This window comes from Pezoporus wallicus, unplaced genomic scaffold (genome assembly GCF_028554395.1).
Source record: "Pezoporus wallicus isolate ANWC-B61680 ecotype Strahan unplaced genomic scaffold, APGP_CSIRO_Pwel_v1 contig_3876, whole genome shotgun sequence".
In the NCBI taxonomy this organism is placed as follows: Eukaryota; Metazoa; Chordata; class Aves; order Psittaciformes; family Psittacidae; genus Pezoporus; species Pezoporus wallicus.
The window spans coordinates 1,713,444-1,734,280 of record NW_026636085.1 but is presented as its reverse complement, the minus strand read 5'-3'; the positions used below and the strand labels follow the sequence as shown (position 1 = coordinate 1,734,280).

At 44.1% G+C, this 20,837-nt stretch overlaps 1 protein-coding gene across 1 annotated transcript in view; it reads left to right on the top strand.

Moving 5' to 3' along the window:
- The first annotated feature begins 6,974 nt into the window (after nt 1-6,974).
- Nucleotides 6,975-20,837, top strand: part of TMEM135 (transmembrane protein 135) — a 163,730-nt gene continuing 149,867 nt past the window's right edge. Inside the window, exons 1-2 of the mRNA XM_057399031.1 lie at nt 6,975-7,155; nt 19,041-19,168. Coding sequence (XP_057255014.1) covers nt 7,015-7,155; nt 19,041-19,168 — 269 coding nt within the window. The 5' untranslated portion in view covers nt 6,975-7,014. The remainder of the gene's footprint in view (nt 7,156-19,040; nt 19,169-20,837) is intronic.

Genomic DNA, 20,837 nt, shown 5'->3' with positions numbered 1-20,837 from the left:
CTGCACTGAAATCCAACGAGATCCGAATATCCAGCTCCCACTGGGCTCTCTGGAAATACTGACCTCAAGATGTCAGAGTTCTCTCTTGGCCACGCCAGAGTTAGTATGAAGGAACTCTCTGCAGGAGATGTCTGTAAATGAGATCAGAACTCAACCATAAAACGCTAACAAAGTCATCTGGAGCGTGCAGGGCTGCACTCAGTGATGAGCATACCATTGCATTATTTCTGTGTTCATTACGGGCTTTTTTCCATGTGCTGGTTTTGGTTTATCGGCAGTTTTTACTTTGATTTGTATTTTATGATAATTTATTTTCATTTGCTGGTTCTCGGTCTATTTACAGAGAACAAAGGAATGCACGCTGTAGAACAGTAGAATAATAGTGTTTATTTTCACAAGTTTGGACCGATCAAATAACTCACAAGTCCCAAAGTGGAACCATGCCTGAGGTAGGTTAGGTCATCTCCAGCGTGGGGAAACAAACAGAAATATCCCATTCTTCACTATTGTTTATTATATTTACGCCACTTGAGAGTTTTAACAATACCACATATATAAAACATTTGTTCTTGCTTTCTGTGCTATTCAGAGTTTTCTCAAGGCTCTTTGGTGCTTTTTTTTTCCTAGGGACACTGCAGCCTTGCTACGCTTTAGTGACTTTCTCAACTGATTTAGCAGAAATGTAAGAAATGGCCCTGAGGAATGAGCCAGGGGTGCTGAAAAGGAGGTTTTGTTCTCTGAATGCTTCTATGTTTAAGAACGGTTCTTTTGAGAGCTTTAACTAACTTACTTCAACTTCTTCCCTTGATTCTTTTTCATGCACATTCCAAGCTGGGTCCAGCAGAGAGAAACCAAACCCAGAACTTGTTGTTACTATCTTTGAAGTCCCACCAAATCCACAACTGAGTTTTATACCTCCTTGATTTTTGACAGGAGGTCCAAAAGGGGATGCCTAAAGCTACATCTGCCCACCTAAATCCAGTATTTCAACAGCTAAGTGATCATGGGTGTGCTGTGGTTCATTTGCAATTTGAAGCGCTTTCAACCTTGCAGCAAAGTGTGGCTGAGCTGACTACAAAGGCCAAGGGGGCAGCTTGCCTCAAAGAGCCTCCTCCAAGCTATCTATCCTGCTCACAGCTTTGGACATCCACAGTCCTGCTGAAGGACGATGTAGTTTATCAACCCAGCGCTGCACGATAACCTAAAATCACTGCCAGTTTGAAAATACAAACCTGCAAGAGGCGGTGATTCAGCAGCCACCACTTAGGCTGTTGGATTCTACTGCTGTGACGTTCAAGCGCTGGCAGCAGGAGTGATCAGAGTCCTGAGGCTATTTCAACATGAGCATTGGAAAACTGAGTCGCTGAAAAGTATAGGTCATTACTGCTCTGGAAAAAGACCAGGCTCAAATTGAAAAGCTTTTTGAAAGTGCTGAGTTCTTACAAACTATCTTGACTTTTCAAAGGAGCTGTTGGGTGTTTGGTTGCTTTAGAATAACTGTGTTTCTATGTGGGGCCTTAGCAGCCCAACAGTTAGACTGACAGCTTTATTACAGAAACTTCAAGTACGCCAGAAACTTCAAACACATAAAAAATGGCTCCGTGTCTTTTCTCAAGTCCATGAAGCTGTTCATGGCTTTGGAAAAATGCAAGTGTTTGAAGCATAAATGCTGCCATAATGACCTCAAATAAGATGGAAATGGGTGATGAGGAAGGGCAAACAAACATTTTTTTTACTTGAGGATTTCATTGCTCCTTCCTGATTCCTTTTTCTCTCCTATTTTCTGAAAGACCCTTTGCATCAACACTGCTGAAGAACAGCCACCACCAACTGCTGCTCCTGTGGGCAAACAGTAATGACCGGATAGTATCTGCTCAGAGATACTCAGAGCCAGACCTCTCCATAGCATATTGATCTCAGATCTCATTCCAAAGGCCCCAGAAAAGAACCAGGGAGTGAATTAGCAATCAGGCAGCACAGACAATAGGGGTCCAGAGCTCTGCTTCAGTTCTTAGACCTCTTCAGGAGTGGAGACCCATGTAAGGCTGCCTCAGAGCCCCGGGTGTACAGCAACATGCGTGCCCAGCCGGCTCTCATCCTTCCCACCCACAGTCATGGAAAGGTGAACATCATCTGCAGGTTTGAAGGCTGCTGCCCCCACCTGGTAGCCAGAAATGGAGGACGTGGAAGCTATGTGGGATAAGTCTTCTCTGACTGCTGAATTCCATAAACATTGAGACAGGAGGATGGCAGATAAGGACACGAGGTCCAGACACAGCACTGTTGAGTGCAGAGCACAGGCAGACATACCTTCTGATAGCTTACAATTCTTCTACCAGCAAAGATGTTATTCCGCCTGAAGGTGGGTTGCAGTGATTTCAGTAGGTAGGGAACTGGCCTTTATTCTGGGTAAGGGACCTTCAAGCACAGGAATACACTGAGGTAACTGGATGATGCAAGATGTGATCTTGCACTCTTTCCAGAACTACAGAAAGCACTTTTCTGGAGAGCAGGAAAGCAGCAGCAGGATCACAGTTGCTGTTCTGGGATGCTCTGGGGATGATGTTCACATGCACTGACTCTCACTCCTTCTGTAGAGAGCCCAATGTCTTAATTTAGCCTTTAATGACCAATTCTGTCACCTGAATTAGAAAGAAGAAATCACTGTCTCCAGAAACAGAAGCACCACAGGATAAATACAGTTGAGGTACAATCCTACTCATGCCAGTAGCATGAATATGGCTCAGTATGTCATCTCCTGGTTTGGCCTGAGGAATCAGCATGGAGAACATTATGACTGTGCTTTCTTGATGTGATCCTGTGTAAGGAAGACTGTGACATTTATGTTTGGAAAAAATCCAGATGTGTATAAACTGAAGGATATTATCGTTTGTATTAAAATGTTCACAGGGTATTATCCCACAGCCCATCCCATATTTATTTTGGAAATGAGTACATCTGGAAAATGGGAAAACTTCCAGATTCCTTCACCTTGAAATATCAGCAAACACAAGGGAATTTTGAGATGATTCCCCACTAAAACATGAACAAGCGGCACTCATGGCTGCAAGCCAGAGGAGAATCCCTCTTCAAATAATGCAAAATGGGCTAAGTTTAAAGTGCAACTAGCTTTGGAGACAAGGGTGAAAAGTAGTTCCTAAAGGCTCCTTCTTTCCTTGGAGGAAAGTAAACCCAGCACAATTAGTGGCCATTCACTCCCATTCAATGCAGCCATTTCTTTTATTAGTGATACATGTTACAAGCTGTGTCTACCAACCTAATTATATACTGTACCTACGATTTATCCAAGATTTTGAGAACAAATGGAGATTGGAGCAACATCTCCAAGTTCCAGTGCAGTTCACTGAAGGAAGCAGATGCCTATTGAGTACACATTGCCTCCACTGCCTGAGCAGAAGGATGAATTTAATTCCTAGCTTTTGGGGCAGCAGAGTATTTTTCAGTCTGGATTACACAGACTTCATGATGGAAGCATGAGACAATCACAGAGATGGCAGGAGAACAAGCTGGAGGAGAAAAACAATGAAAGTGTAAGAATGGGAAAAGAAGGGAAATAAGGGAGTGTAAAATACCCCATCAGCTGGAATAAGCAGTTCCTATCAGAAAAGAGAAGCTACTTCTGGAAGTGAGGTTCAGGTACCAAAAGTAGCAGGGAAAAGCTGGATCACCTGTCCCAAGGGAGAAAACAAATACATGGAAAAAAAATAGCACACAAGTTGGAAAGCAGCATGAAGGAATGGAGAGGGCAAAGCATTACATTTGTTCCAAGTTAAAATGTTTCCAGATTGTTCTGATGCTTAAAACTGTTTAGCAGGAAGATTTCCCAGATCCCAAAGCTTTGGAAGGCAAAGCCTCCAACTTCCCTGTTTGTCCTTTTTCTTCATTTTCTTTCTTTCTGCCTGAATTTGTTCCAATTAGTTAAACGCTCTGCCTTGACTCCCAGCTAGATCGCCTCGTAACGCAGACACTTGCTCACTGCAAAGGCAAGAGAAGATCTTCACACCTCCAGCTCTGCTCATGGATTGAGAGAAGTGATTTACTTGCAGACACCAGATGTAGCAGATGCTGAAGATCTCAGCAGAGGATGTTCTCAGACTGTGAGACCCACCAAAACCTGGAAAGGCAGGCACTGTGTTTCTTCATTCAGCAATTGCTACCCAAGCTATCTGACTCCCTGACATAACCGGTTAGCATCAGTTTAGGCAAACTGGAGGATCACTGCTGTCCATCAGTTAATGTCTCTTTGCTAAAGAGTGTGTCTGGCCCTGGACTTGTGCTGAGAGCTGTGTTTTGTTAACCCAATACTTCTGAACTGGAGCAGGCAGTCTATATGAGGTGAGATGCTGCCACACTGCCTACACCCTTCTGTGGCATAAGGCATGGAGCCCAGGCTATCGCAGTTGTCCTGGTCTAGCGAGGCTCACAGGTTTATCTGACATTTTTGGCAGCCTAAACTTCTATTCAGAGACTGTGGTGTATCTAATACTGCTGCATGAATAAGGATGAGGGAGCAAGCGGAACACTCTCAGCTCCCTCACCACTCACGCTGCTCAGCGATTAGCTCACTCCTTGGCTTTGTATTTGGGATTACTCTGAGTAACTCCCTTCAAGGCACCTGGATATTACCAGGCGAGCTCTGAACAGCGTGTACCACGTCACCTGGCTTTGTGCCACAGGATTCATCTGTGTGTTTGCTTAAGCAACATTATAGACACTGCCTGCTATTCCCAATATAGAACCTTGTTCATGCAACAAGGAGTGCTCCCAAAACCCCCAGCTACTTACGAGGACTTTACTTACAGTAAAGGTCCTCAATGCTTTGTTAATTCATGGCCTCCATGCTTTCCCAAGATTGTTTTGTTCCAGTTCCAATCAAGGGTAAGTTAAGTTTCTCTCATGACAGAGCAGCCTGGGCTGACATCCAATGCCAACTGGGCTCTATCAGTGGTATTCCCATGCTGCTTTATCCCTAGGGCTTCTTCCCAGAATAGAATAGTGCAACACCATGGAAAAGGGTCTGAAGCAAGGTCAGGGCTGTGCCACCTTCTTTATTAGTGCACCACTGGAGTCTTCCTCAGCAGACCCAACAAGAGAGATGCAAAAGCCTCCAGATCTAGGCAGAGAGCTATGGAAGGTTCCTGCACAAGTGGACAAGGCACCTTGTTGGGTCCTTTTTTACCATTTTCCCTTAGCTAGAGCAGGGAAAATCCTCCAGAATTAGAACTGTCTGCCAAAACATATGTCAGAAGAGAAATGATCAGCTTGTGCAATTATGAGTATTGTACATGCCCGCAAATACAAAGCAGCAAGCAAGCCTTAAGCCCAGAGTAGTATCAAAGCCAAAACACGCAAGCAACGGAGCCAGAATCGATATCTGAGGCAATAAATGCCTTTTCTGCCCACAAGCAGTTCTTAAACAGCAATAGAAAAACAGCAAGCGAGGCACTGAGTCCAAGCCAAAGTCCAGACAACACTACAGCAGGTTACTGTGCCAACACTGCTGCCCTACAAGGGTCAGCACGTAGAGGTATTCACTCCCTTTGTCAGCCACACCGTTGCAGGGGAGCTGTACCTCAGCTCTAAATCATCACTGAATGGTTTGTGTTGGAAGAGACCTTAAAGCTCATCCAGTTCCAACCCCCTGCCATGGGCAGGGCCACCTCACACTAGAGCAGGCTGCTTCAAGCCTCATCCAACCTGGCCTTGAGCACTGCCAGGGATGGAGCATGAATCTAAAGGTGAATTTAAAGTTGTCTCCAGTTATTCCACTAGATTTTAAATACAGACTCATAGACAAGAGATCTACCTAGCAGAGGGTTGGCTGGTCGGTCAGGCACGCTTGACTGAAATAGGATAATTGAAGTATTTAGGCCAAAAATCTCCTAGGGCCGATTTGCTGGGAGGCTGCAGCTAGTTTCTCCATGGCTCCAAGTTCTGTGAACCTCCAATTTATCCATCTATAATGGATAAATTATAATAAATGCTAAATCTGAAATGCAGGTATGCTGTCAATTTTGCAAAATTAACACCAAATTTGCTCTATCTTGTGGAAAGTGGTAAGATTGGTCTCAAGGAGCAAAACTGCACAGATGAATTTGGACGCAGGCTTTAAGGCGGAGGAATTTTCCTGCTGTGGATGTGTTCCAAGCCTGTTTCTGACTGCAGGTTAGTTTGCTGATGCTCCTTCCTACTTGTCTTGAGATGGACCCACCATGTAGGTCTGGAAATAACCTCTCCTGGCTTGACCGCTGTGCAGGAGGCACACGCTGTACTTGCTCCATCAGGACGGACTGTTCACAAACTGTCACTTAACAAAGACCCAAGTGAAAAGCGCAGTTCCCGACCCAGGCAGCCCAATTTGTCTCCAAATGATCAGAATTCCAAGCTGGAACGCGGCGCTCCTTTTGCAACTGTGCCACGGGCCACTGCTCTTATGGGTCTGGATAAATAGAATAGTTAGGGTTGGAAAGGACCTTAAGATCATCCAGTTCCACCCCCCCTGCCATGGGCAGGGACACCTCACACTAAACCATGTCACCCAAGGCTCTGTCCAACCTGGTTTTGAACACTGCCAGGGATGGAGCATTCACAACCTCCCTGGGCAACCCATTCCAGTGCCTCACCACCCTCACAGTAAGGAACTTCCTCCTTATATCCAACCGAAACTTCCCCCGTTTAAGTTTTAACCCGTTACCCCTTGTCCTATCTCCGCAGTTCCCGACGAGGATTCCCTGTATCCACCATTCACTCCCAAAGCAGAACACTGCCCCCCCCCTCCCCTCCACTTCCACTCCCTCCCGCAGGCACCGGGGGAGGGAGGGGGGTCGTGCGGGAACGGGAAGAGCCGGCGGCGTGGTGGGGGGGGGACGACACGACGACAGAATAGCGGGTGGGGGGGGGGGGAACGGACGACGACACGCACGCCGCCTCGCGCCACCCCGGCAGCGCCCCGCGCGACCTCCCCGCGGCTGAGCTGAGGCGGCGGCGGCAAAGATGGCGGCGCTGAGCAAGTCCATCCCCCACAACTGCTACGAGATCGGGCACACCTGGCACCCCCGCTGCGCCGTGGCCGCCGTGCACGTCAGCCGCAGCGCGCTGGCGGAGTCCCTCCGCATCTACGGCACCTTGTACCTGGTGGGTGCGCGGCGAAGCACACGGACAGCGGCCCGGGAGGGGAGGGACTGGCCTGAGGGGGCGCGGGCGTGAGGAGGGTGGTGGAAGGGGTGGCCTGTGGGAGGGCACAAGGAGAGGGGAAGGCCGTGAGGGGAGTTTGGGCACGGAGGGGGGGGGGGGGGGGTCAGAACGGGGGAGCTTGGCCTGGGAGGGAAGGGTGCAGGGGTTATGGGGGAGCATGGTCTGAGGTGAGGGGGAAAGGCCATGAGGGTGTCTGGGGAGGGCGCAAGGGGTGTCAGAGTGGGGGGAGCCTGGCGTGTTGGGGAAGGGTATAGGGGATATGGGGGGAACCTGGCCTGAGGTGAGGGGGAAAGGCATGAAGGGTGTTTGGGGGTGGGCCTGAGGGATATAAGCGTGGTGGGAGTCTGGCCCGTGGGCAAGGGTATGAGGTATATGGGGTGAATCTGGTCTGAGGTGATGTGGAAGAGCATGAGTTTGTTTGGGGAGGGCACAGGGATATACAAGTGGGGGAAGTCTGGAGTAGGGGATGAGGCATATCAACGGAGAGAGGCTGGTCTGGGGTGGGGGAGAAGGGTATGTTGGGAGAGGGAGGGCAAGAGGGATGGCAAGGGGCAGCCTGACCTTGGAGCAAGGGGGCAGAAAAGCAAACAGGGTATTTTTTGGGAAGTCTGGTATTCAGGAGGAGGGAAGAGTGGGGTGGTGGAGAGCTTGGTTTGAGGGCTGGAGGGCATAATAGTTATCTGGGGGGGGAGAGCCTGATGCTTGGAGAGAGGGGTAATGTGTTAAATCTAGGCCTAGGAGGGGAGAAGAAAGGCATAGGGGATGATGGAGGCTGATGACACAACATGCTGTGAGAGGGGTGAAGATGGTGGGGTAGGAGGGCATGGGCACAGCCTGAGCATTGTATTTCTGTCATTTCCCAGTTGCTATGGTACCTAAATAAAGAGGTAGTATTTGGCTGGGAGGCAGTGTTGTAGCTTTGGTAGTAGCAGGTGTAAGGCGCACGTATATTGATGCTGGGGGCACCTTGGTAATCAGTATGATTCCACTGTATAAAGAAGCAAGGCTAAACAAATACATTAAGGCTAAAAGAGTCTAAGTATTAAAAGAGTATCCTACGGGTGAGGTATCTTAGCTTGAACGTGCAATTAGTCTTGGTTATGTCACCTCAGTTGCAGCTTCTAGCAAGTAAGGGTGTAGGTAGAGGAGGCGGGCTCTGTTTGCATCCATCTCTAAACATGTCCTGAAAGCTCATCTGAGCTGGCATTGCGGCAGGTGAGCGCTTCCTTCTGTCCTCCCTGTTTCTCCTGTAGTGGTGCTTAGAGGATTGAGCAGTGAGCTGGCTGCTGAGCTGGCCCCAGGCTAAGTCCTACAGAAAGAAAAACAAGTCATTGAGTCTGTACTTTTGAGCCTGTACTTTCAACTCTGTACCAGTGCTGGAACAACAAATCTATCGAGCTATGCAATAAAGAGAAGGGAAGGAGTGGGATTGCAGCAGTCCTGACATAGTTTAAGCTCCCATTGAAGTGTTCTTTGAGTGAAAATTGTGACATCCAATTGCATGATTAAGAAAGTTAACTGGTAGCAGTGTGAGCCAAAGGAGTTGTCATGTCTGACAGTAAACGTTTTCACTCTAAATTGACACAAACAGAAGGGGCAGCTGTTTGTATGAGCATATGGTGAGCTGGACCAGGAAACTAATACAGAGAAGAAGGTGCCTTCTCTTCCTTCGCCCTCCCCAGTAATTTTTCTTTGTATCTGTCTTCTGATCCAGTTTGCTGTGTGGGAGCATGGATACTTGTACCAGCAGAGAACAGGCCTGAAATGAACCACGAGAGATCTGGTGATCTGTCAGGTCTGACTAAAGATAAAGCAGCGTAAACAGCTCTGTAATTAAGTCAAAGTTCTCCAGCATCCAGGCCTGGTAAAGAAATTCCTGCTCATAGGCATGTTACAGTTAACTCAGTTGTGCAGTCAGGGGTTAGGGGGAAAGCTTCCTCTTTTTATTTCTTGGAGAAGAAAAACAAACCTAAAAGTCCATTATGTTTTCCTGATCTGTCTTATGCTGTGGCCCCATAAACAGTTGCATGTTGTCACAAATCCAGGATGGGGTGGGAACCTTCTCGACCAATGCCATGCTGTACAGCAAAAGGTCTGCATCATTTTTTGCACTGCCTTCTTTGCAGATTGAAAGTTTTCCCATATTTTTGTTGACAGTGTTTAGCTTGTTTTACCAGAGTAATCTAAAGCCAAGATGCTCTAAAAATCTTGCTGCCACATAAAGAGGGGGAAGCACTTGTCTTCCTTTGCTTCCAGACATGTAACTATACTGCCTTCTTTGCATATTGGACCTCATCTCTCCTTGAGCAGGATTGATTCATTCACTAAGCCAGAAGAAATTACTACCCTGCTTTTAGCTGGGGTAATTTTCAGCTGCATTAATGAATGGAATTGATTTATTAAGCAGGGTTTGATGAGCACCAGGGCCAGAGTAAGGTCAAGAGCGAAAGGGTGCAGTGGGGACTGCAAAGGAGGAAGCAGAAGCCTTGCACATTAAGTAGCTTGGCAGGGAAAGAGCAGTCCTGAATTAAGAGAGTCATTGCTAAATTCATTCTTTGCTGGATTTAAAGCTATGCTTGAAAGCCTTGTATTTGTAGAGGAAATATCACAGTTGGACAGCACAAATGTTCAGTCCTTTTCTCTATTGTGAGACTCACACGAGGAGATGAATTTAAATTATATTTATAGTTATATCAGTGTACGTTCAGAATGTTTCTGGTACTACTTAGTCCCAGTCCTTTGTAGGGCTCAGCAACAGAAAATTGCACTTAGTATTTCTATGTCAGTCCTGTAAAATCTCCTCTGCTTGTTTGTTCCTCCTGTTGCCACAAGCTAATAACTAAGGAAAGTAAATGAAAGAGTTTCCTTTCACAGAAGCTTATGTGGAAATGAATGAGAGAAAATAGAGGAGAATAAATTACTAGAGGTCATGTGGGAGAGAACATGGTTAGGGACGGTTACAATCCAGAGTCGAAACTCCCAACAGTTACCCCCCATATCTCTTAAACATTTTGCTACTCTTCAGTAAGTGGGAGACTGATGGAGCCAAATTAAGTGGTGCTAGTGTTTGGCTAGTAAAATACCTGTTTTCAGTAAATGGCGGTAAAAAAAATCTTTGAAGTAGTGCTGTAATGTGGGTTTTTTAATAGCTGTGCGTGATTATTTTTTTAGATAGAAAAAAATATAATCTTCAGATATTATACTGCCACTGTTCTTACTTTTGCTCCAGTACAAACTGATTGCTTTAGCAAAAGTAGGTTTTATATCTAAGTTGAATTGTCCTTCCCCATGCAGAGCAGCCAAAAGGAATGCCTGTTTCATAATTGAGACTGACTGTGTTACACAGACTGAGTGTCCCAATGTGGGAGGCTTTGAGACCCACTTAAAAAAACAAATTGAAACAAATCCCAAAGTTAAAAATTGCTTAACACCTCTACCCCCAGAACAACTTGCAGATCATCTCCCATAAACCTCATAATCCCACTTCTCCCAAACTGCCTGCAGTGCTATCTTAAGGAAACTTTACTGATTTTTCAGAGGACATCAGTTTGTTATACTTTGTTCTATCTCTACTTCTTTAGATCAGCCAAAGCTAAAGAAAATGTGGATGTGTAATCTTGTATTTTGAAAGTTGAATTTAGACTTACAGAAATTCACGGAGGTGGGGGATAAGAATGATTTCATGGGGAAACTGCATGAAGCTGGGGAAAGGGAGAGACTGCTGCTTTGAGTTGTCTTGGCTTCTGTTTCGCAGGATTTGTTAATTTCACACAGTAGATCTGCCATTCATCAGATGTTAGAGCAAGATCTTCTGTTTCCTGAGGGTTTGCAGGTTTTAGGCACTTTTTTGATGTTGGTGCATGTTTTGCAGTAGGTGAATACACTCATTGGTATGAAGTCTTTGTAGTCTATCAGAGGTATTTGGATCTGGTGGTAACATTTCCTCTTAATCTAAGTAAGGTAAAATCATCTGTTTGCAGTGAAGGTAATTCTTCTACCTTTTTGCCCATGGGATGGCAAGAACCATTTGTGTCATTCACCTTTTCTTTCTTCTAGTATGGTCATCTGTTTTTTTCTCCTTTAAAAGCCAGGCTCCCTCCCTGCCTCTCCAACAGAACTTCCGTCCTGCCCTTCTCTCGAGTCCTTTCCCTCTTCACCAACAGCCATAGAAGAGAGTGAGCACTGGCCCCTTCCTGTGTCACACTGACTGTTATTTTACTCCTGGCTCTGCCTCCAGACTCCTCTCTTCCTGACGGATCTGCTGGCATAGAGGAACAACAGGTCTAAGGAAGCATGGATGCCAGGGATGCCAGTGGGTCTGTACCAAGTGTGCTCTGCGCTGGGGCATAGTTCAGCCAATTACTTAGCAGAACAGGTCTAACCTGAGCCTGCTGTTCAACCACATGTTTCTGTGGTCCTCGGGGCTTGCTATATTTTATTGATTCCTTTCACTTAGTTTCTTCTTGTACCCTTTTCATATTCATTTTGGTCTCACTTTGGACACTCTGAATGCTGGGAACTCACTTTTGATGTGGGAAGGCTGTATGGGCCAAATAGTCCAGAAGTGCTGGGTATATGAAAATGTGTTTTTTGTTTGTGCTGCAGACCATTGTGTATTTGGAAGTAGGGTGGAGAGACCAGGAAGGATGTTAGTGTTACCCCTGAATATGCTTCTGTATGCCAGCTTGGATCTCTGGGATAGGGTGTCAAGAAACTCCTTTCTGTCAGGACTTTGTACCTGGAGTTGTGGTGATGGTGGTGTGTGATTACATTGAACTGGGATACGTGATCGTCTTAAGCACTATGTAGTGTCCTCTATCTCTGTGCTGTGTTATGAATGACATGTAGGTCAGTGTGTTCTTGCCTTTAGGTTCTTCTGGAAGCTGGCTTAAATATGACTAAAATTAGCTGAAGTGTTCCTAAAGTAAGAACCAGGCTGTGACATTTTTATTCCAGGCTATGGCCATTCTGCTCTGATAGGTGGCTTTTGGTCCAGACCAGTAAAATTCTTTCATAAATCGAAAGTAAACAAAAATAGTTTTTTTGCTGAGATGCTGAGAATTTTAAAAGGGATAATTAATGAATTGAGATGGACTCAATTCTCAAAGATGCAAGGAGTAAGCTGAAGCCTGCAACACAGTCATGGTAGAAATCAGGGGAGGCCCAAGCCTTGACTGACAGTGCAAAGATCTTGGTACAAAGACACTGCAAATACTGGGAACCAGCACAAATTGTTAAGGTGACTGTTGAGCAGGAAGATGTAAATCTGTTCTGTTGAGTTTATTCTTCTGTTGAGTGCAAGAATTTTGGGGTAGGGGGAAAATCATATAATTATTGAATGGCTTGGGCTGGAAGGGACCTTAAAGCTCATCCAGTTCCAGTCCCCTGCCATGGGCAGGGACAATTTCCACTAGACCAGGTTGCTCCAAGTCCCATCCAGCCTGGCCTTGAACACTGCCAGGGATGGGGCAGGCACAGCTTCTCTGGGCAGCCTGTGCCATTGTTTCACTGCCCTAAAGATACTAAGTAGGCATTTCAAAGGGAATGAAAATTAGCATTCTGCTAATGTAAATACAAGGGAAACAAGTGGTAAAGATAAGTCATCATGGAATGAGAGTACTGCCAGGATTAAAGGTAGTTTAGGTGTCATTCAAAGAGTGCCTGAGTACTGTTCATTTCTGTTTTTTAGTTGGATGCCTGATATGGAAAACTTAAAAAGCCAAACCAAGACAACCCAATTACCTGACAGTGATCTTCATGTAACATCTCACAAGGGATGATGGAAGTCAGAGAGCAGGAGGAGGCAAGGGCTCTTCCTCACAGCATTGCAGGAACTGATTTATGAAACTACAAAATCTGGAAGCCAGATTTCATAATCTGTGAAATAAGGGAAGGACCAACTAATTGAGGAACAACGAATCAGGATGTTTAGGAGGCGGCAGGAGAAACAAATTGGTGACTTGAACAAGTGTCTTTCATAACCCAGGTGTTTCCTGAGGGCATTTTTAGATTCGGTTGCTCCAAAGGGCATGAAAATGGTTTTTATAAAGCAATGGAATAATGTTCTTGTAAAATCCGTGTAAAATTGCAAATGGTTATAAAAGAACATATAAATTATTGAATATAATTATGAAAGAAATCTGACATCAGTCTGTAGTTCTGCCTGCTGCAAAGTCATCTGAGGCATTTTCTTAATTGGTTTAAATACTGGGGATTGCTTCACTTTTAGTATGCAAATGAAACTTAAGTTATCAAAACTGAAGTTATAAAATGTTCCTGGGCTTTTTAATGACTTGCAGAGTATGTACGATATAAACCATCTACACATCATTATTGATTATCTCTAAATATGCATTTTAAAGGTGCCTAAATGTGCCATATAATCACCCTTATAAATGTCACTGAACTCTGCCTTCCTGGAGATCTGGCCAGGTGTCTGAATGCTTCTGTAGCTTTGTTTTACCTTTCCTATTTAGTTATTTATTTTATTTATTTTTTATTTAATAAAAGTTTATTGTGATGGGCTTGGAGTGTTGTGTCCCGCAACATAAGAAGGACATGGACCTGTTGGAGTGAGTCCAGAGAATGCCACAAAGATGTGCTGAGGGCTGAAGCACCTGTGCTCTAGAAACAGACTGAGTGAGCTGGGCTTTTTCAGCCTAGAGAAGAGAAGGCTCTGAGGAGACCTTAGAGCAGCTCCCAGTGCCTAAATGGGCTACAAGAAATCTGGAGAGGGGCTTTGCAGAAAGGCATGTAGTGATAGGACAAGGGGGAATGGTTTTAAACCGAAAAAGGGGAGATTTAGATTAGACAATAGAAATAAATTCTTCTCTGTGAGTGTGGTGAGGTGCTGGCAGAGATTGCCCGGAGAAGCTGTGGCTGCCCCATCCCTGGCAGTGTTCAAGGTCAGGTTGGACAGGGCTTGGAACAGCCTGGTCTGATGGAAGGTGACCCTGCCCATGACAAGGCACTGGAACTGGATGAGCTTTAAAGGTCCCTTCCAACCCAAACCATTCTGTGATTCTGTGATTTTAGTCGGATATTGTGAAGGAATGAGAGAGAGATGATAGTGTTTTGCTTGGTGTTTTTTGTTTTGTTTTGTTTTTCTCCAGTTCCTAGCAATCCGTGCTGTACCTGTTGGCTAATTTCACCGGTTTGATGGAGGGGTCGTGTTCTTAAAGGCATATGCTAAGTGCGAACTTAGGAAATGGTAGTTTGATGGAGGAGGGAGAGGAAAAATGCCATGCACACAATGGAAGTTAGTGAAAGGTTGGTGGTTTTTAGCCAGCCATGTAACCTGTCTGTGCATTTGTCAGGCAATTAGTATGTTCATTAAGTGGAACCATCATTTATGTGCGATGCTGCCTCTGATTCGGGGATGTAGGTGAAGACTGAGTATACTGGAGGTGAAGCTCAGATTGTTGTGGTTGGATGATGGGTATTTGTAGGCATTACATGACACATGATTGAAATAATCATGCCTGAGTAGTGCCTCTGGTCATGGGGAAGCTTGGCTTTGTGTTGTGTTCCTTTTCTGCTGGAACACAGATATAGCCTAGCTCAAGGTCTTGCATTAGGCTATGTAGCTGTGCTTTATGGATGGGTTTGGAAATACGTACATTGATTCCATGGTTAGGGCAGAATAAATTAATTGTGATTTCTTAGTTCTACAGGGCTGAAAATTTGTGTATGAATACTAAATTAAAAAAAGAAAGGACTTCAGTAATGCTCTTCTGCAGCCTGATGGTGTCCTCAGTCTGGTGGGCTGATTTTTCATAGTTACGTTTTCATACTGGGCAGTCTAAATGCAGTTGTGTGAATTCTGTAGGTAATGCTAGAAAATATTTTCTCTTTGTAGTTTTACTGAGTAGGCTTTTTTAAATAGTTCAGGCATAAAATACTGTAGGCCTTAGAGTTCAAATAATGAGCAATATGTATTCTCGGAGTGACTAGTGTGTAACTTCAGGAGTGTTTGCATTTGATTGAAGGGTGATCTCCTTCCAGCTCTTCTCCATATAAAAGTCTGAACCCCAAGTTTCTTCTGCCCTCATTTTTGTTCGTGTGAAACCAGTCTTAGAGATGTAGTAGCCTCTTTCTCATGGCTTTTCCATGGATGATAATTTCATAGCATTTTTTTTTTTAGTTAAATACTTTTCCTTATATATGAGTATTCTGCCTCTATATTTCAAGGTGCCCCATCCCTGGAAGTATTCAAGGACAGGCTGGATGTGGCTTGGAGTGGAAGTTATCCCTGCCCATGGCAGGGGGGTTTGGAACTAGATGGTCTTTGAGGTCCCTTCCATCTGTGATTCTGTGGTAATGTCCAAAGTGTTTTAGGGAAAATTAAATCAGAGCTTGTTTTAAGCTGTCAGGGAAATTGAGTGATTACCACTGGAGAGTAAATCTGTGGTCAGTTTACATTGGGTTGATGAACAGGAGAAGGAGAAATCTTCCAGTCTGGGCTAAGAGCATAAACGATAATGAGTTGTTTAGGAACTGGTGCTTGTATATTACAGGATTTTGGAGGACAGGTTTGTGGTCATGTCTCTTTTGCCAGGCGTCAGTCCTGCTGTTGGTTCCCTTTGTAAGTAACAAGGGGCTGGGATTGTCTTCAGAAGCTGCTAAACCCTAGCAGGCCTCCATGGAGGGCTAATGGAGTTTGGGGTTTCAAGTTTTAAACATTGAGTGCAGAAGTGAGGAAAGGAGGTCTTTGTCTTAAAAATAAGTCAGAGTCTTTCTGTTTGCAGTTTTCCCACAGTGGTAATTGGGCACTGGGCAGTGCTGAATCACTCCTCAGGTGTGGAAAGCAAAGCTTCTTTCCACCATGCATGACTTACTTTATTCAAGAGGTTTTACCTGACCACATTCTTAGAGCCAGATTAATCTTGTTTGGGGTCAGAAATATTTCTCTGGAAGTCAGGCTGGCAGGTGCTTAACACCCCCTTCTTCCAGTGTGTGTGTAGGGCACAGATGTCACCCAAGGACAGTCGGTTATATTTCATATCATCAGTTTCTCACTTGGAGATGTTATTAAGGAGTCATGTATTTGTCTTGTCTGACTGTAGCATATAAAGGTGTGGTTGTCTGAGGACTGCAGTGTTGTGACCTGTCTAATTTCATCCAGATGCACATATAATTAACCCTCATAAGTACAATATCCAGTGATGCTCTCCCTGGTTCAGAGATTTTTTTTTGGGCAGTATTCCCCTTTTCGTGAAGTGTAACATGCAGGACAAGCACTACAGACTCAGAAATAGAGAGGCATCACAGGAAGTGGATCGTGCTTTTCTCTGCCATGAATTCATGGCCTTAAGAGTGGTTTGAGAAGTATGTTGCTCCTGTCCCTGGATTTCAGTTTCATATGGTAGCACTATCTCTCACAGCAGCACTCTGCTTTTGTTGTGTACGTGCTGCGCTATCATAGTAGAGCTGAAAATCTACAGCAGCTGGTAAGCACCAAATAATTTTACTTTATAAGATTGTTGTCACTTCATCTCAAAAAAGAAAAAAAAAGTGAAACTAAGATACAGAGAAAGGTGACAAGAATAATGGGAGGTATGGAGCTGGTTTTGGCCAGTCTTGGATACATCATCGTCAGCTGCTTGGATCAGTGAGCTGCATCAGGATAGCAGTCCTGTCCTTTCCAACCAAACAATTCTATGATTCTCACAGTGAATAACACCCCAAACTATTACAGTTATCCTGATACAGACCACCCTGAGGTGCCTAAGACATGTGCTAGGATTTGCATGTTCCTTTTACCTGAAGAGCTGAGACCTTAATGTCAGTGAGATGTTCCTTTCTGTCTGACTCTACAGGGAGTCTCAAGTAATTTTCAGACCTTCGGCCATCTGTTAGCATCTTTGTAGGGAGCAGTATTTTGCCAAGGAAGTATCTACTAGATGTCCTGATGCCCTCTCTTTCTGTGCTGCTCTCTGCTAGCAACATCTGCTGCCAAACCTTGAGTAGTGCATTTGCTGTTAGAATTTGGCGTTCATCACAGTGTCCTCCTGATTCACTTGAGCGAGGTGTGTCCAAGTTGGTAACATCTAAAACTTGGGGAAGAAGCTGCAGAAGTAAATTTTTGACTTTGATTTGACATTAATGTTTTCCTGTTACACTTGGGATGCTTTGGTCTGAGGAGGAAGGCTTCAGGTGTAAGGTCTGTGTTCTTAAAACAAGATATTTTGTTCCAGATGTTCAGGACCTTTGTGCAATTGGCAGGATATAGCTGTGGAGATAGCAACTGGTGTTCTGGTGTTTAAACTGCGAGAAGAGTCTCCTTCAACAGAAAGCTTCTCTGGATTGCTTTGTTGCCTACTCCATATGGTTTAAGCAGCCTTGACACTTGATTAAGTAATGTGTAAATCTAGTTTGGGAGGTTTGTTCATGCATGTACTCCTCCTTAATAGTTAGCTCAAGCTTCATTTTGGAAACAGGTTTTGGCAGAACTTTCCTGGGGTGGGTTTAGGAGAATCCTCGGCCCATCTCTGAGTGTAAAACATCTCTTGTTATTCTGTCTGAGTGGACGGTGTTTCAGAACAGGTCCCTCTCCCATATTTTTTAATTGAGGAACCAGGACTCTTGAGAGGTGTTGCCAATACCAGTTTGGCAGGATGTCTTTTGCTCTTCTCATCAGCAGCAGTAGCAGGAAGCTTGCTTTGTTTGGGACCTCTCTAATTCTAAGCATTGACAGACAGCTGCTGCCAGTCCCTCCTTGGGACGTCAGTGCAGGTAAATATAATAATGCTTTTAAAAAGAATTAAAAAGCCCAATAAAATTTATTTCATGATGAAACTAAAGTATAATTTTGTCGAGTTACAGGAGCACGCAGGTCAGAGAGAGGCTGGTCCACCAGCCTCCTGCTCACACCTGGATGAGGTAGGTCACTTGTGGCCTTTTCTAGTTGGGTTTTGAGGATCTCCAGTGATGGAGAGTCCACAGTTGCTTTGGGTGACCTGCTCCAATATTCAGCTAACCTCAAGTGAAAATTTTTCTTCTGTAGGTCTAATCTGAGTTTCTCATACTTGAGCTTGTATATTGCCTTCTGTCTTACCCCTGGGTACCTCAAGCAGAGCCTGGTTCTCTATACCTTCCCATTAGATAGTTGCATACAAGAGTCTGAGAACCTTTAGTGTTTGAGTTGTTAACTGCTCTTTGTAGAACATGGGCCATACATTAAACTGACCAAAGAGAACATTTATTTTTTAGACCCAACCCATTTTCTGCTGTAGGCAGTTTTTTAGGGATAACATACCATTTCTACAAAACTTGTCAGGAATGTGTTGTTATTCCAGGGGATGGTGAATCAGTTTTTTGGAGGATTTGCAGTTGGTTAATTGGAATAGAAAACCTTTAGAAATATATCGTCACTTCGTAGATATTGTGTAGGGCCTGTGTTTGGATTACTTTAGTGATACTCTGACCTTATTTATGTGATAGTCCAGTTGTTTGGAGGTCAAAATTCAGTGTCAGTTCATGACATCTTGAAGGTTCTGGTATCTGGTAGACAATGTTCCTGACTATTATGGCCAATGGTAACAAGCTAATAAAATTCCTCCAATATTTCCCCTTTAGAATCACTCGATGTATTTCCTGGTACAAATATCAGAATAGCTGGATCAAGTTCAAAGGAAATCTTTGTGGTATTGTTCATAAACCCAGCAAACTTAAGAGGCTTTGATTTACTACTTCAGTGGGCAATGTGTCCTGGGTTCTTGTTTTCCTTTTGTATTTCTCTTTACAATGTGCAAAAAAAGAGCTGAACTGCATTAAAGTTTGTCCCCCCCTTTTTGTTTTTTTTTTCTTCTTCCCTCCTCCCTCAGATTGCAGCTATTCTCAGGAAACGAAAACTTGACTATTATTTGTACAAACTGCTACCTGAGATCTTGCAATCAACTTCCTTTCTGACAGCAAATGGGACCTTGTATATTGTTTGCTTTTGCATTCTAAGGTTGGTATACTGTCCTAAAAATGTAATAGGAAAGCTATTTTTGATGCAACTTTTAAATTTATGTAATAATTTGTCTTTGCTTATATAATAGGCTTGTTTGTAATGGGTAGGAGTAGGAAAAGCAACAGCTATGCCATCCACTTGATTTCTGGTCTTACCACTTGAACTGAGAAGGCCTAATCTTTCTCTCCTAGAAAGAACTGTTGTAATTTGATGCTTGTTTCTATTTTCCTGATGCAGGTGCTGTGATAACTTTTAATTATCCTAAACTTAATCCATCCACCCAAGTTTGTGGTCATAAGTGAAGAAAATCCCAGCACAGCTTCTGGGGTTCTGCAAGATACAGGCTCGCTCTGAAAAATGAGTATAAATGGCACTTGTATTCTGAGTTCTTTCCAGTATATTTCAAGCAACTATTAAGATAGTTAAAAATTATACTTTCCTATTTATGAATATGATGATGCCTTAGATCTATATACATTTATTGTAGGAGATGTTATACATAGACCTGTAAAATCTACTGTAGGTATCAATTTTTGAAAGTTATTTGTTGGTGCACCCAACAGCCCCTCTAAAAGTTAATGAAAGTCTTTATGCCCGTCTTCTGTATCTGTTTAGGGGTCTCTAACCTTAGTTTCAAATCTGAGGGGGAAGGCTGAAGATCCGTGGAATGTTTTTAAATCAATCACTTGCAAAATTCAGAATGATTCTTTGAGTAACAAGCTCTAAAGAATATGAATTTTTCTAGCAATCTGAGTTGTGTTAATACTGATTTATCTTTACTCCTCTGAGCTATACAGCAGTCTTCCTTATTCTGCCTTGTACTTGCCTTTAAATCTACTGTGCCTTACTTCAGTGCTGTACTTGGATGTTACTCTCTAAATGAAGCTGGTGTGGTGGATGTGAGTTTAATTGCTTTCAGTGGTTCCTCTAACTGAGGTATTGGCCATCTAGGAGATCTGTGAGTATGCCTGTACTAGTAAATGAAGCCAGTAAGGTATTAGTGTCTTGCTTTGAAGCCAGCTAGCATGGCATAGCTTTCACGTCTGTGGAGCATGGCTGTCTAAAGGTGTTCAGACCTCTAAGCCAGCGTGGGAATGCAGGCTGGGTAATGGAAATGGTACCTAGTCCATAGAATGGTCTGGGTTGGAAGATACCTTAAAGCTCATCTGGTTCCAGTCCCCTGCCACAGGCAGGTACTCCTTCCACTAGGCTAGGTTACTCAAAGCCCTATCCAACCATGTGCCCTCCAGGTCCTCCCAAAACACTGTTTGGGTTGACCCAGGCTAAAACCCTGCAAAGGATGATTTTAACTATTTAACATGACAAGGGGTGTAGGTAAATGCTTACCCTGCTGTTCTTACAGCTGTGCAGCAGAGTAACCCCAACATCCTGGGAGATGTACATGCTTTATCTGTTACAATGAGATACCCATGAAGAGTTGTCACCTCCAGCAGAACCTGTGCTGGTGGGATCTTTGCAGACTGCCCACTACCTGCAAGTGCAGGACTTGCAAATAAAACCTGTTAGCCTGTAGTTAGGGTGCTGATTGGAGCTGAGGAACTGAGATTGCTACTAGAGGCAAAAGAAGAAAGTGTTTAGACAGCCTTATGCATTGTATCTATTGAAGTATATGAATGTCCAGTTATAAGGAGTATTTTGCAGCTTT